This window comes from Rhamphochromis sp. 'chilingali', assembly GCF_963969265.1.
Source record: "Rhamphochromis sp. 'chilingali' genome assembly, chromosome: 12".
Taxonomy (NCBI): Eukaryota; Metazoa; Chordata; class Actinopteri; order Cichliformes; family Cichlidae; genus Rhamphochromis; species Rhamphochromis sp. 'chilingali'.
In genome coordinates, this window is record NC_137939.1 from 24,528,751 (window position 1) to 24,546,323 (window position 17,573).

Below are 17,573 nucleotides of genomic sequence, written 5' to 3' on the forward strand. Positions count from 1 at the left end.
TTGGCTAAAAAATACATGATATTGTTCAGTTTTGTTGGTAATAAATAAGTAAACCTTTTTGATGCTTTAGACATGCAACACAACATATGTTATTATATTCTTAAATTAAAAATGCATGCATGCAACAGCCCACTGCAGAGTGATCACATGTGGTAAAAGATTTTAATTATTTATTCCTATTACTGAGTTTGATGGGCTAATTTATATTTAATAGGCTGCCACCTTTATTATAATATGTCAAAAGTTGCTCAAAAATGTCTCTCTTGATAGTAAAGTTAGCCAGACCTTGGAGTACACCGTTCTATATACACTCTACATGTGTGTGCATGCCTTGAATAATAGCTCAATTTTACTAGAACAATAGTCAGCATTGGGAAAATCCAACAGCAGTAATGACACAGAGCAGGCCCATCTCAGAGCGTTCACTGTTGAACAGCAGGAAAATTTACATTAGCAGCAAAATGAACCTCAGCTTTTGTTTGACAGTTCACTGACAAATGAGGTCTGACACTACTGAATAGAAAAACAGAGGCACATCAATAAACTTGTGTAATGATTATGATTAATGGCTCCTGTCACCTACCCTGTCTGTCTCTTCTGTGGACTGGTAACCTGATGACAGCAATGCATCGCCGCTGGAATATCCTGGGGCAGGGCTGCTGGGTGTGGTATCGGTGGTGGAGGAGGAGCGTGGGCGGCTAATATGTTGCTGCGGATCATGGGTGTAGCGGCGTTGCGGGGCTTGAGGGCTACCTTTCAGAAGAGGATCACGATCTCCACTCCCAGATCCCGACCCAGAACCCTTACTTCGCCGGCTCTGCAGGCTGGTCCCACGCCTCATCATGCCTGCAGCGGCTGAGCCCTGGCCAGCTGCAGAAGGAACCATAGGAGCAGAGAAGATGTCAGAGTCAGGACAACAAGACTCTGAGGCATCCTCAGGGGCACAAGGGGAAGTGCCACATGCTGACACCACAGAGGAAGATGAGGAGGATGATGAGGAAGTGATGGTGGAGCGAGAGAGGGAGAGACGTTTACGCTGCTGTTGGAACAGCTGCTTCAAACCCTGGCCAAGAACCCCCATGCTCGCCCTGGCGTTTTGGCTCATCTTAATCAAGGAAGGGTGATCTGACTCAGAAAAGGCCCTCTTCAAACCTGAGCCTTGTGACCCCCTTGTCACAGAACCTGAACTGGGTCCCACCCCCTCTGGCGCCATTTGACTTTTGTCTCCCTGCTGCATATTGTCCTGCTGACTCTTCATGAATAGCAGAGAGAATCTGTCCAATCAAACAACCTTCGAATGCCTCCCTTCCTCTCTGTCAGGCATGCAGATGGTCAGACTAGATCACTGACTGAGGGGGAGAAGACTAGAAAACAGCAGAGATCAGCAGAGGACAGTGGAAGTGGTGATTGGACTGTGATGGGAGGGTTGGATCAGCTCATTGGCGGTCAGAGGGATCCAAAAGGGAGCATGCATCTTTGACTCAGGAACAAGTGGTCATTCTGGTCTAACACAGAGAAAGGAGATGGATTATGAGTGGATGAAAAGTTACCTAGATCCAGGTGCAAACCCTAACTTTCACATACACAACATTTGCATCTTAACATTTTTGTTCCAGTGTTTGATAATAATTGATATTATTTCAATGTCAATATGTCATTATCAATTATTGGGTAGGAATAAAGTAAATTAAGCTGGATCTTGGTAAACTAGCACAATTAAAATAACACAAAAGAGGCAAAAAGACGAAAAATATAGACTAAATAAGTGTGCATGTTAAGATTATAAACAGCCTGGATGGGATGCAATCAGAATAGTAAAAAAGGAGGAGATGAAAAGAGGAGTGAGAGAAGGGGAAAAAAGATGATGACTAACATCAGAAGAAGAAAAACCCACCTACCATCAGCCAAACTGTCATTCTAATGTGACTCACTCGTCTGGGTTACCTAAGAGGAAGATGGACAGATGGAAAAAGACCAAAGATTGAATCATTTTTAAGATTCAGAACTTCAATCATCAGTCGTTGACCTTATAAGAAATATCAGCACCGCTTCCTGATTCCAATCCGCTACCGTGAATATGTACGCTCCACTGAACAGAAGACACAAACACATGGAAACACTGTATGTTTGCATGTGTTTGTGTGGTTCTCAAGGAAGTAATTTCAAATCCCCAAAGGCATTCTCTCCTTGCCCTGAGGAAGTATCGAGGGATAAGGATTTCCTCAGCAGAAACAGCATATAGAGTAGTGTCACAGAGTGCATGAAATCCTGTGCCGTCTGACACAATACAAGCCATCGGCAAAATAACAGAGAAGACACCTGCTAAAATAGAAGGAGTCTTTCTGAGCAACCTTATTGGTTGATCAGTGATCACCTCATAGATGGGAAGGCAGCCTGAGTCTCCCTGCAGCATGAAAAGCTGCTCCCATTAAGGACAGCAAAACAAGCAAGCAAGTCTAGATCATTCAAAACCCTGGGGAGGCACAGCTATATACCCAAACTATATCATTCCTTTAGCTGCACTGCCTGCCCATAAAGAATAACGCAAGGTTTATCAGACAGGCACACACACTCACTCACACACATCTCACAACAGACAGAAGGGGGTGGAGGAGGAAGCAACATGCAAGTGTCATATCAGTTCTTGCAACAGCTACACTGTCACTGCCAAAAGAAGATGCATTCATGCACATAAAAACATTCCATTCAATTCAGCAAGGTAAAACGCATGCACACAGATGCTTTTACTTTCTCTGCCTAAATCTTATCTCTTAGCTCAACTGACAGATTCAGGCCACAGGGTTCTAATATGATTAATTTGGAGGCTATGAGTTGATATAGGATGGTGCCAATCAGTTAAGTGCAACTGTTGCCTGCCAGAGAGAGAGAGAAAGTGAGAGTGAGAGAGTGTGAGACAGGTGTTAAGCAGGTTTATTTTAGTCACCTGAGTACTCATAATATGGTTGTGCTAACTATGGTCTTTAAATTTAGTACTTACAATCTTTACGCTGGCACGCATTCCATAGTAAATAATAATATCAAATGATTGCAATATCCAATCCTGCCGGGAATAATTAACTTTACACCTCTTACTAAATTAAAAAATATAAATATTTGATCATAGAATTCAGTTCTTAACAAACAACTTTCTTCAGCTGATCTCATGTGGATACAGTCTTCCCATGATGAGACTAAATATGAGACTGAATAAAGATGCATGATGACGTGCTCGAAATATGTTGTTTTCTATGCAACCAAGCTTACCACCTGAGCTGTTTCTCACAGAAGGTGACAAGTTATGCATAAGCTGTACACCGTACTCAATAATACATGCATATTTGAAGACAGATTCGCGCATGCATCGTCCGCTGGCACAGTGAGCGACAGGGAAGTGTGAATCACTGATGATGAAGCATTAAATTTCTTTCAGAGCTTGCGAGTAAAGGCATAAAAGTTAATCCTATCCTGAAGCTGAAGCTGAAGTCTTGTTTCACCCCGGTACCCATCCATCCATCCATCCATATTAATAAATCCCCTTCTTCATCCCCAGGCTGATCCCAACTGCAGGATTGGGTGTTTTCTTGATTGCCTGCGGTTTCATAATCACACCAAATCCTCTTTGAGGAGTCTTTAGAGGACAACGCTTTATTGTCAGACTTGATGTGTATGCTTGCATCTTTATTCAGTTTTAGCAAGCCTTGTCAATCTACCTTTAAGAAGAGAGAACATACGAACACCAGATGGATCTTTAAAAGCAGCTGTGTTCTTCTGACATAAGCTACTTCATTTCATGACTGTATGCTGACCAGGATACTGCAAGAAATTGTTTGTGAAAATATGTATTTTGATTGCTCACCACATAATAATGATTATCAGTGATCAACAGCGTCAGTGACAACCAGGGGCAGCAGCCTGTGTGAGTCAGCATGTTGCTCAGAGATTCTGCGACGCTGCCAAAGGTAAATCACAAATCACCACATGAACAATGGCCTCTCTGGAACTCTGTCACCCTCACTCAGTCCCTCACATAAATACACACACACATTCTTGTTCACAGCACTGTGTCTCACACCAGTCAACTGAGCTGCCATTTGTCCTCTTCTCATTTGCCAGCTTAACTGGAGAAATGGAGGAAGAGGCTTGGCTCAACCTGACTCAGTTTATCACTTTAAGAAATGAAAGATATTGTGATAAACACATAAAAAAACTACAATCTTCTATTGAAGTTTCTCTTTCTCTCTGTTCAGTTGCTCTGCTTGGCAATATATTACATACTGTGCTGTAAATGTTCATTTAAGCTCTGGATAGAAAACAGCTGCAGAATCATTCAGACAAAATGACTTTCTAACACAGATTCACCACCAGTTTGCGAAAAATGATACCCATTATTGTTATTATTACACAAAAATATTATTTAAAAAGGGCTGGAGCTCAAGAGCGATAATACTGAGAGCTACAGAAAGTTAAATGATAAAACAGACAATCTGCAAATACGCAAAATGTGAGAAAAATGTTTTTTTCAACAGCTCCATAATTGAAATATCGACATTTAATGAGGACTTTGCCATTAAATTTTGTTCCTAAACAGGACATTGTGTATGAAGAACCCAAAGCAGAGGTCAATCTGGCTTGCATTCACTGACACTGAAGCAGCCATGTTGTTGTTCATTGCTGAACATACAGTTGGTGGACTCAAAATATGGCTATAGCTTAAACAAGAAAATGCAGTGTTTCCAGAAGAGTCTGAGAGCTGGCGTGGAATAGACCGCTCTTTGTTCGCTCTGAGCTCACACATACAGGCCCATTGCTGCTCTTTGTGCTGTGCCTCTTTCACTGACAGACACACATCAATAAGAGTGGAATTAGGCCAGAGAGTTCGCTTGGTGTTTGTGTTTGCGTGCGTGGACAAATATGTCCGTGCATGCTTGCATCAGACAGAGACAGAGAAGGAAGACAACGAAAAAAAAAAAAAAGATAGCAAGGATTATACTGGGTACAAGTGGATGTATCTACATGTGTGTTTGTGTGTGATGCATTTGACCGATGGAAAATGGACCAGATCTCATTCAACAGCTGTATAATGTCAGCATAGCCAGGAAACAGGAACAATCGTTATTCTATTCATGTGTGCGTGTGTGCATGCATATGTGTGTGTGGTTGGGTGGCAGAGAATAGCACAGTTGTGTCAGCTGTGACACTGAAGGAGATGACTTCAGCAAACTGCACAAAGTGTGATAAGAGAGACAACTCTTTGTATCAACACAGAGAGAGTGTGTAAGCGAGAAAAGAGAGACAGAGGGTTACACAGGCAGTGGAACGGGCCCGACTGGATCAAAGGCATCCATGATGTGTTTCGTCTGGTCGTGTCAGGTTCAACCCAGGCGCTCAGTACAATGTGTCTAAATGAGAAGGTGTACAGCAGGTAGTTCTATTAAAAAGGCAGACACAACGCCCAATTGTGCAAGATGAAACCCTGGGGAGGCTCTGGTGCCAAAGTTGTTCTCAGCTTTCCAGGAACAGGACAAACCGGAAGATGTGCAATCATCTGTTACTGCTGTTACTATCTGTTTACTTAATGACACAAGAGGCTGTCACTGGACAATGGCACCTTGTATCTGAATTAATGGTCATAAAGCAGCTTCAGGCAACTGTTGTTGTGATGTGGCGCTGCATAAATAAAATTGAACTGAATTAACGTAATCTTTACACACTACTCACAAATATGTAATGAATGCTAAAAAAAAAAAAAGCCAAATTGAGTGTACTTCATAATCTACCTTAATACCTCCAATATAGCAGATTTTATATCTTCTAAAGACAAAACCCTTTGTTACCAAACTGACTCTTATCAAAAATAAATGAAAAAAAAATGTTAAAAGAAAACCTCCAACACATGCATTCGCACACACACACACACAACGGGAACAAGACAGACAGCAGGTGGTATTCGGGTAATAGTCGAGCATGTAACAGGTTGTGAGGCGGAAAGCTACAAATAAAAAGAACAGCAAAGAACAGGGGAGCCATTATGTTGGTCTTTTGTGACTGTACGGGGCCATAAATACCATTTATACTCTGAGGTATAGCTTACACAACCACGCTAGCCAATGAACAAATCTAGGCAGCAAAGCAGTGATGTGGAAGAAAATTGAAGATGAGCAGCAAGTCATGATCAGGTTGCTGGTTTAACATTATGCTGGATGATGTCATAGGTATACTGAGGAAGCCTTGTTTAAGGGACACCTCTGCATCTGTGTTCAACACCACAACAAGTGCCTGAATGAATTATTTACAGCACCCATGGCACTGATAGTCACACTGATATTTACTACAACACCGGTGTGTCTAACCAGTATAGGTACTGAGGAGCTCATTCTCTTGCTGTTTACTAATAAGACAGATGTTGTCATAAGACGGTTTCCAATATATGTAAAACATTTCAAGCCCTATAATATGGCCTTCACTTTCTAACCTGATAGGTGTTTAACAGTAGTAATACATTCAACTTGCCCAACATGTCTCCTATTTCCTCAGCTCTGGCAGGTCGTCATCAGCTGTCAACAGGCTGGAAACCACCTACACATGACCTGAAATCTCATACCAGAGGCTGTGTTAAAGGCGCACACCCATAAGGAATGGTAAGGGGAATGCATGTCAGGATCAATGCACACTTTGTGCAACTGAAGAGCTAAATCTACCAGGTCATCAGTGTGTAGGGCATCTCACTACAGCTGAGAGCAATTTTATGCATTCAGAAACCATTTGCGTTATTACACATCTTAAGGCAAATCTCTGGCCCCGGGTAACCAGACACCCTTTAGCCCACTAGAGGTGTTATTGGGGATCAGCATATATAAGCCGTGGCTTTGAATCTTTTACTCTGACCATGACATCAGGCTCCGCACGTAGACTGTGGGTCAACAATATTAAGTTTACACTGTAGGAGGAGACTTAAGCTGAAAGATGAAAGCCCACCTAACCTTCAAAACTTAACACGAAAGCTTGTAATGATTGCCATCTAAATTCAAGAAGACGTAAACAAACTAAAATGAAGAGAAGGGGGGAAAACATCCATATTTTATTTATTAACACTTATTTAACCATGAACTGAACCTCTTGAGATTAGGTGTGTTTTTTTAAAGAGTGTCCAGACCTAGATAGGCCATATTGGACATACGGACTTGTCTTATGTTGTTCAACTTCAAACATAAGAATCAGAATGCGTAAGAAAGGTGATTTAAGTGACTTTGAACGCAGCCTGGATGTGCCCAATAGGTTGGTTTGAGCATTTCAGAAACTCCCTCATAACCATTTTTCGAGTTTATAGAGAATGATCATTAAAAAAATCCAGTGAGTGGCAGTTCTCCGAGAAAAAAAATGATCAGACTGCTTTAAACAATGGTTCACCAAAATGCCTGGTCTGATGACTCTTGATTTCTGCTGTGACATTCACACAGTAGGGTAAGAATCTGATGTAAACAACATTAAACCAGGCATCAGTCCTGGCTTTTATCAGTGGTATCATTTTTTGACATACTTTGGGCCCCTTAATGCCAATCTAGCATTGCTGAAGCACCACTACCTGAGTATTGCTAATGTCTATGTATAACCAGCGTACCAATCTTTTCATGGCTGTTTTCAGCAGGACAACTTGCCATGTCTCAAAGCTCAAATCATCTCAAACTGGTTTTGTGCACATGACAATGAGTTTGCTGTACGTGAATGGCTATCCGAGTCACAGATCTCAGTCCAGCAGAGAACCTATGGGATGTGGTGGAAGTGGAGATTTGCATCATGGATGTGCATCTGACAAATCCGCAGCAACTGGAGAGGCTATCATGTCAACATAAAGAAAAATTTCTAATGAATGTTTACAGCAATTTGTTGAATCTATGCCACAAAAAACGTTCCACCACTTGTGCTCAGGAGGAGGATACTGTTACGGGAAAGGACACTTAAAGACACCTTTCAATATGTCCACTGAATTTGTTTAAACGTGGACAGCTAAAACCTTATACTAGCTTAAGATTAACTTTATCAAAAAGGGACTGTAACCTATCACCATGGGGTTTATTAGCTAATTTGGGACAGGGACAAGTTGATTGGTATCTAACAACTGCTTTAAGAGAAATTTAGAAAATAAATAAGTTATCCTTTAACATTAAAACAAGGCCCTCAGACACGTTTTAAAGTGCAACCTCTTGTGATTCCACGTGACCTCTGGCTCTTTTCTCCCTCTGCCTTCAAACAGGAAGGGATCAGAGGGAAACAGGCAGCTTGTTGCCACTAGAAACCACAGCCTTTATAAAGGAATTTCACCTTCACTCTGGAAGTGTGGGAGTCAGTCCCACTGGGAAGAACAAACTCAGTCCGTCCACAGATACAGCATTATTTTTGAACATGAACCCCTGGTAGCATCAGAGACTTACTGTAAAAAAACATTATCTACATTAAGCTGCATATGATACCTCTGCTGCTCTGTGGGCTTTCAAACAGCAGACGGAGGCGGAAGAGGGTGGGAGCGGGTGAGTGTGGGTCTATGAGACAGAGAGGGAAAAAAAGATAGTGTTTCTTATCTGAGACTAACTTTGCATTTAGAAAAGGCTCAACCTGTTGTTGAGAGAAGAGAGCCAAATCACTGCGCAAATGATGCTGAGAGTGTTTAGACTCCAAGGGGCTGAAAAAAGGGGATTATGTGAATCCTTTTGAATCCCTTACTAATCATTTTTGATGCATCTGTTTAGAAAAAGGGACAAAGAGACTTAAAGCTGTGCAACACAACTCTACAAAGCCAACATTAGATGAGGGGGCATCTGTTGTCATGTTAGTTATCCTTCGGCAACGACACCGACTAGGGGTATATAAACCCAATAAAGTTTTTTTTTAGAAGAGCATTAGTGTTTTAACACAGTCCATTATGCAAATAGATATAATGGTGATAATCTTAACCAGCAGCGCGATGAATGAGTACAGCTTTATCGATTACTTGATTAAACACTTAGTCAGTCTAAATCACTTTTTACTGCAAATAAAATATATTGTTGGTGATTTTAGACAAAAGATGACATATCAAGAAATCACTATCGTGGCATGGATCAACTGATAAATTTTAAAAAAAAGTATAATTTTAATCAGGTTTAATCAAGGAACAATAGAGTTGTTAGTTGCAGCCCTGGCATACATCCATTTCCCTCTTGCAATACACACTTCTGTCCTGCTGCCCTCACCAGCTGAATGACACAGGTTCAGCAACAAAGGCATGATTGCTCACCATTTCCCTGCTTGCTGATGGTACTATACACACTTCTAACTGAATGATCATGTTTGAAGTGTGTCACTATTTCTGCACAGCATATTCATCTGCAGCAGAGAGCAACAATTAATAATCAGACACCAATTCTTTTTCTGTGCTCAGTTAATTGTAAATGTTGCCAAATATTCTAGAACACATAAGCACCCATTCATAACTCATCTGTGTAACTTGTTGTGTGACAAATAAAATTTGAATTTGAATGTTGGCATTGCGTAACTACATAAGTGCTATATGTACAGTATATACAGTTACTTATGAGCTGCTAGATACAACCTTAGCACAGGGCTAACGCTGTACTCATACATGTAGGGTCAATTTACGGACTTATGTATTTGATTTGGGACAAAAAATGAGAACACCCAAAATAAAAGTAGCACATTCAATCAAGCACTGTAGCATTTTTTTTTAAATTAAAGGTATAGCATGTAAAATTTTCACATAAAAAAAATATCTACAAACAATGATACAGATATTATGTTTTGCTGACTTGTGTCATTTATCCAAAAATTTCCACTTAAGTTGAATGTGTCCTTTCACAATGGTGGCAGCTAGTTAGTTTTAATATTACTCTTATTATTCTTTTTGGGTCATAAAATAAAGTTTAACATATTTTCAGGCGAGAATGTAGCTGTGTAAACTTCAAATATCTGCTCAGTTTATCAAGACACCTCATACTTTCAAAAGCGCTCCGACGTTTTCGGAGACATCTGTTACCCACTAGCATGATAGCTAGCTGGGGGAAAGGCTCACTAGAGCCCGTGAGAACACCGGACTCCTGGCAAATCGTTTTCAAACCCACCGCCGTCTTTCGCTACTCGGGTTAAACATGATATATAAGTCACTTAGATAACTTGTTATGTTATTGTTTGGCTTTTTTTAGTACCGTAATTGTCGGGCTATAAGCCGCTACTTTTTGCACCAGCTTTGAACCCTGCGGCTTTTAGTCAGGTGCGGCTTTTCTATAGATTGTCCATGATTTTTGTGATATCGTAAGACGATTTGTTTTGTTTGTTCCGCTGTTGTACGGCACTACGTTGCCTGGCGGAAGGATCGGGGTTCAAGAGTGGTATGTTAGTCACATGTCCGTCCGCCAGGCAACGTAGTGCCGTACGAAGTAGCGCGAAAAACAAACTTCAAAGTAGCGCTACGCGTTCAGTGGGAGGCGTGGATGATGAGCGGCGATAAACTTGCGAAAAGCAAGTTATGCTCAACTCCACCGGTGGATTCTGACAGCGTGGAAAAGTGTGAAAACATCCACGATCACCAACGGATTTTGAAGGGCTGGACTGCTGCATGATGGAGAGGAGGACACCGCCACGGCCCTTCAGAGGGTGTTCGACTCTGACACTGACAATGAGGATTTGTTTGGTTTTGAAAGTGACAACGAAGGAGAGAAGCGGCGAGTGGATGACGAAGCCATCCTGAACCTGTTCGTTTCCGACACTGGAGAAGAGGACTTTGGTGGTTTTAGTGCGCAGGAAGATGAGAAAGATGGTGGTGAATGACTGGCTTTTCTTCTTGTTAAAGCCGTGTCACTGCACCTGAGCCTAAAAGGTAGTCTGAATCTATTTTTCTGGTGTGCTATAGGTTACTGTTATGTACTACATTTGTTACTCATTTATGAAGCACAGCACATGTGCAAATATGTACCCATAACTTGTTTTTCAAAATATTAATAAAAGGGGTGTGTCTCCAAACAGCCATCTCTTTCCTGACAATTCCCTTTGTGCATATTCTCTTACATATGATAAGTCAACATTGAAACACCTGCGGCTATTAGTCAGGTGCGGCTAATGTATGTACAAAACAGGATTTTCCCCTGATTTTAGCTTGTGCGGCTAATATTCAGGTGCGCTTTGTAGTCCGGGAAATACGGTATTTTATTTGCTCCTGAGTGAATCGGTTTGGCTGAGATTAAAGTTATAGTTTTTACACAGCTGAATAAACATCAAGCAGACAACTGATCATCAGAAGTGTGAGATGCTCGAGAATTTACTCCGGTGTCCTGTTATATTTTAGATAGCAAGGAGTTTATTAAACTTCACCGAAACAATCTGCAAATTTCATTAAAATTTAATAAACTATCATTTTGTCTTTATTTTTAGTTAGCACATACCTTAAACACTTAAAGCTGTAAGATAATGATAGTTATATGAGAGCAGATGGGTGCTGGTGCAATAAGCTGTACGTTTTACGTCCAATGGATTTGATTAGTCGACTAATCACAAAAATAATCGGTGACTAGTCGACTATCAAAATAATCGTTTGTGGCAGCCCTAAGTAGCACTGAGCTACAATCGTGAAGTTAGTCACACTTTTACTATTAACTATTTTTACACATTGGAAACAACCTGGAAACTGTAAAACACAGACTTAAAAATATTTATTCTACGAAGGATGTACAGTACTGTGGAAGACTTGAGCCACCACTCTTTTTTTTTTTTTAACTTTACTTCCAAAAAGGCAGACTCTCCTGTAATTTTTAAAGTGGTCTTAAGCAACAGTTCTTCAGGATTTCTGACAGCTGTTTAGAGTTTTTCTTTGGACATTGGCTGCTTTTTACTCATTTTCAGTCCAGTCTTCATACCCGAATGAGTTTGTTTTTGTTTGTTAAGCTACTTGACACTAATCTGTGAATCATTTAGACATTAAAAAAGCACCTAACTCATAAGACACACCAGCGTTGTGCCTACACATAACAGACAACTTAAAAAAGAGAGAACTTTGTTAGGAGCTTGTTGTAAAAACACCAAATGTGTTCTTGTTTTTTCAGTTGCATCTACTAACAATGCCAAGATTATTCCTAACAGCTATTAGCTTAAAACTTACACATATTTCTGCATTTTGTGTGCCATGTCCCTAAAACACTTGAGGAAACTTATTGTGGAGGACAAAAAGACAGATTTTTAGGCCCAAACTATCTACAACAGATAAACAGTATCTGAAAATCGCATCCTTAAGAAATAAGAAAAAAATCCAGAAAAGACTTGACAGGACCTGGGAGATACATCTGGCCCTTCAGTTGATCCATCAACTGATCACCAATGGCTTATCAGAAAGGGTCAGTGGAAGGGTGGCTGTCAAGAGGCCATTCTTAAGGAAGAGAAGCAGGGAGAAAAGGCTAGGGCATGCCAGATTACACAAGACCTGGGCTGAAAATCAGTGGCAACAGGTCTTATTGGAGAGATGAATCCAAATTTTTAATTTTCTTTTAAAATGTCATTGTTATTATAGACATTCAGGAGAGAGGGTTAGCTGTCAATCAACCATCTGTAAACATGGTGGAGTCTCTGCCATGGTTTGGGACTCCATTTCAGTCAGTGGTGCTGGAGATTTTGTTAAAATTGATGATACTATGAATACAGAAAAGTGTTGTACGGTGCAGTGCCATATGGAAAGCATCTCATTAGCAACAGAATTATTTATCAGCATGACAATGATATCAAACACACTGCCAATGGAGTAAACACATACCTGGGTTAAAAAAAACAACAACACACACATAATGAAAACTTCAGTCATGGATTGGCCTCCCACAAGCCCAGACCTTAACATTATTGAAGCATTGTGAAATAGCCGTGACAGAGATTAGAATAAAAGACAGCCAACATCCAAAGAGCTTTGAATGCCATCCAAGAAGGCTGGAGAACTAGTCCTGAAGACTACCATTAAAATATGCTTTTTTGGTCTTTTATTAGTAAAGATGCATTTAAAACACAAGATGTTTTAAAGACTTGTGCAGATAACTCACTCTACAACAAAAATCACACAATGTCTTTTGTTATCTTTTTGACTGAGCAATTCTTAGCAGCAGAACAGTCACAACAATACTGAAACTAGAAACAAATGACACTGAAATAAGGGACAGTTGTGGATGTATTACTGTCATGTAGAACAATAACTAAAATATAACAGGAAGTTATTTTAGTTATTGATCTTGCTAAGTTATCGATCGCATCCAATTTGAGTTAGAATCATATACATTCAAGGATTTTTTTTTTTAAATGACGGGATGTTACACACCAGTGTATCAACACCGAAAGCAAGACAGCAAAAAAAGCCTCTTATTTTTTCTATCAGAAAAATCGCTTCTTTACAGCACTCATTTCTTTTCTTTTTTTTTTTTTTTTTTTTTTTGCCTGTCCCGTTTGGCTCTTTTGCCATCAGAATTGTTGTCTAAAGGCAAAGAAAGATGCCCAACGGATTTACTTTACCAAATTGACCATCCCAGCCTTGCCATAATGGTCCATTTGATTCACCTTTTATTGTTTATTTTATTTTCACTTACTGAACATGGGACAGACTTGACTGGGGGAAAGAAGGGGAGAAAGAAAGAGGGAAAGAGAAACAGCTGAGAAGAGGGACGGGGGAGAAGGGCAAAAACCAAAAACCAACAGAATGAGCAGAAAAAGAAAAAAAAGAAGAAGAAAAGAAAAAAAATGCATATATCAATCACCTGGGTCACCTGCTGAGAAAGAAAAAAAGAAAACAAGCAGAAGAGAACAAGAGTAATAGAATAAACAACATCACAATGATATATGGGAATATGACAGTAAATACTAAATATTAAACATTATTGTGCAGCACATAAGATCAACAGAACACAGTGTGCTTTGAGGTAGGAGCCAAAAAGGGTGTAGTTTGTGGGTGTGATCACCCGTGCGTACACCTGTGAGCATGGACGCGCTTGTTTTTTGTTTTTTAAAAGGTTCCTTCATGTAATGATCTGCTAGAGGGTGTGGGGGGGCCACAGCCCCATCCTCCAGGGCATGAAGCAGGTATGGAGGAGATCAAAACTCCAGACATCCAGAGGCCCCCAGAACACAAGAGACCAAGGAAGACCAACAGAGGGGCAGCCGCGCCACTACAGCACTCATTTCAACCACTGGGACAAATCTATTACATGCATAACTTTACCACAGTCCGATTCATTTTATCTTTCTGATCCAGCGTGTGCAGCTTTGCTGTAGGAAATGCAGCCTTCCTGCATGCATAGCCAATTAATAAACCCCTGTGACAGCCAGACAAGAATAAAGCAGCCTGTGTTAATCTTGTGACCTGATCTAGTATAGGCACATCTACACCACATCCTAAGCTGAGGTGTTACACTAAACTGTGCTAAGATCAGAGGAGGCATGATTTACACCTATAGAAGGCAAGGAGCTGTATTGTGTAAGCATTATGAAAATTAAACACAAACACACGCACACACACATACACAAAAAAGCAATACAAACATGTTAAACTCATAAAATAACTCTAAATTCTAAGCTCCCAACAGGGAAGGCGCAATGTGAGTGAAGCAGGAACAGGAGGAGGAGGAGGAGGGCAACGTCATCGTGGTGGTCTGACCATCCGAGTGAGACATGAATGGCTGTGTTAGCAGTGCCCTGAAGGGGCAGCCAAGCTCTCAGCCATTTAGCAGAGTAAGCTGAACAGATAGTGGGATACATCATGTCACACCAAACCCTTCCAACCCTCTACATCCCTGCAGAGACAGATTCACCTATCAGTATAAAAGAGAAATGATTGAAAACAAACCTTTCAGTCCATTATAATGACACCGGAGTGGTCTTCCTTCACTGCAGAGGAGATGAGGACCTGCTACATCAGGCCCACGGGTCTTCAACAAAGAACACAAAAAGTGAGATGGAAACTGTAATCCTCTAAACGCTTCCTTGGCACATCACTGCTTCTCCCTGCCTGAGTATACGCCTGTGCGGTGCGTGTGTATGGGTGTCTCTGTCTGTCTCCTAGACAATGATAATAATAGGCTGCAGGGGGGGGAATGCACCTCTGCAAAGAATACTAGGCTTCAGACTTAATGAGTCTACAGATATCCATCCTTATCAGACCATGAAACGTCTTTAGGACATCAGTCTGCATTAGAGAAAAACTGACTGAAATTTGATCAAGTGAGAGGTCCTGGCTAATATCTCAAGGCACAGAGGTGCATTAATATGACAGCTGGATAGTAAATTAAAAGTTAATTAACTGGGATTAAGATCCTACAATCAACTTCACAAGCAATAAAGCAAATGATACGATGTTACCATAATGGCAGGTGGAAATTTTTAACTCTGTTACGCTGCTTATTTCCTGCTACACAAGACAAACCTACTGTACAAAACTACAGTATCCAACATATTTAATTATATTCTTATTGACTGCCTCACTTCAAAACAAAAACAAAAACAAATAACGCTCACATACAAACACTAATGAAGAAATCACGGATATGAAATATATAGCGATTATTACGAAAGATAAGTCGAAAAAATCCGAGTTGAGCAACATTTAACGCAACATTTCTTGCGTAAATAAGTAAAAATAAGCTTTTAAAATCGTTCAAATATTAGTTCAGTGCCGGTGTAGTGCTGTCAGTAAGCGACAGCAGTGTGTTAACGGACTCAGGTTGACAGTCCCGTTAGTGTGTCCTTACACAGAGCTGGTAATACGAGGCAATTTCCGCACCGACACTCTTACGGAGACCCAAAACGCATCACAGACACGCACAAACTGACCGTAAAACAACCCCAAAAAACTCGACTAAAAATATATTTCACACTTACATGGGTGGTCGCAAACTGTTGGAGCTGACGTTCAACGAGCAACACCCCTACTCCGAGTGCCCTCCACCCCTCGGCGCGCCCGCCCTCTCCCGGCTGACGTCATGGCGTAATGCGTAACCCAGCGGGAAAGAAAGCAGAAAACTGTGTTAGTAAAGATGACTCACTCGCATGTTTCAAAAACTGACACATTATATTGTTACAAAAAGCTTGTGGGAACAAGTCCATTAGAGCCCCGTGTTTTGCTACAAGCAAGCGAAACGCCACTCTTGGTTGTTGTTTTCTTGTTACTCAAAAGCGTCATCTACAGCACAGTTAGGGTTACAAGGTTATTATAGCTAACGAAAGCTAGATCTGAAAAAAAGTTACCCCAAAAAGTAGGTAGGTGTAGTGAAATATGCATATCACTGTCTGACAGGAGTGAGAACTATGCCATGTCGTTGCAGTCCTGTGGTTCATTCAGTGATTAACAGAGCATCAGTATTCATGATGACTCATACTGAGTTATTATCGGTTGGAAAATATGTCTGTTAAATTGAGTACGGAAAGCTGCAAAAACAAAAACATTTCTTTCTATGAAGATAATTCAATGTAAATAGCTCAAATCATATGTATCATTACTGTTCTGCTCGTGACTTACAAGGTGCTTGTGTGGTATGGCAACAGTAGCTGTTACGAGGCTCTGCAAAGAGACATAAGAACCACAGAGAAAATACCGTACACACATCTCCCTACGTTACAAGACACCTACATCCTCCGAGGTGTAGGTGTACACTCATACCAGTCAGCGCACAAACTGTTTGAACTTTCCTCTCAAAGATACAGGTCTACAGAGATACAAACCACAAGAATAATGGTAAGTACATACCTCAAAGCTATTACCACACTGAACCCAGGATTGAACTCACCCACTTTATAGACAGGCCGTGCAATTGTGCAGGTTTATATTTAGCACTATTATTTATTTATTAGCTCTAGCCCATGCAATACACTCTTTTATGTAATTCTACAATTGTGTATGCTTGTGGTGCATCTGTGAGGCCGTTTCAGGCAATGCACTGTAACTTCACTGTAATCTGTACATCATGCAGTGACAATAAAGTAATTTTGTATTATCTTAGTTTGTCTTTCAGATAAGCGTAATAAAATGACAGCAATAAAATACTGAAAATAGTGTAATGTTTGCACAGTCATATTAAAAACAAGAACAAGTCCTCGATGAACGTGTGAGCACTTGTTAGCAAATGAGCTTCGTATAGTGTCTAAGGGCACACTCATTCTGCACTTGTTTCTCTAGATCTCAGTGCAGCATTCTATACCGCTCACCACAATATGATACGCCAAAGATTAGAATAAACTGTAAGTATTACAGGTATTGTGCTGCAGTGGTTTGAATCATATCTGTCTAAAACATAGGTGTCAAACTCTGGCCCGCGGGCCAAATTTGGCCCGCAGCCTAATTACATTTGGCCCGCGAAGCCATACCAAAATACTATTAGAGATGGCCTTCTGGTATTATACAGCTAATATATATATTGTTTAGTATTAAGCTTTGCTTGTTCCATATTCAGTTTTCCAGCAAAACTTATTTGAGTCCATAAGAAAAGATTCATTCTTATATCTGGAGGAAGATTTTTTGTTCAATAAATATTAATGTTAGCCCGCGACTTTGTTCCAGTTTTGAATTTTGG

The 17,573-nt window shown here is 40.5% G+C and overlaps 1 protein-coding gene across 3 annotated transcripts in view; it reads right to left on the reverse strand.

The window, feature by feature from the left end:
- tmcc1a (transmembrane and coiled-coil domain family 1a) overlaps window positions 1–15,918 on the reverse strand; it is a 49,269-nt gene extending 33,351 nt beyond the window's left edge. The window contains exons 1-4 of one of the 3 annotated variants that reach the window (XM_080899737.1): window positions 15,886–15,918; window positions 14,855–14,936; window positions 1,899–1,944; window positions 584–1,505 (exon numbers count right to left, since the gene is read on the reverse strand). In XM_080899737.1, coding sequence (XP_080755863.1) covers window positions 584–1,258 — 675 coding nt within the window. In that variant the 5' untranslated portion in view covers window positions 1,259–1,505; window positions 1,899–1,944; window positions 14,855–14,936; window positions 15,886–15,918. Of the gene's footprint in view, window positions 1–583; window positions 1,597–1,898; window positions 1,945–14,854; window positions 14,937–15,885 lie in introns of those variants that run through there. The other 2 variants (XM_080899739.1, XM_080899738.1) reach the window with 2 other exon arrangements.
- Window positions 15,919–17,573: the final 1,655 nt, after the last annotated feature.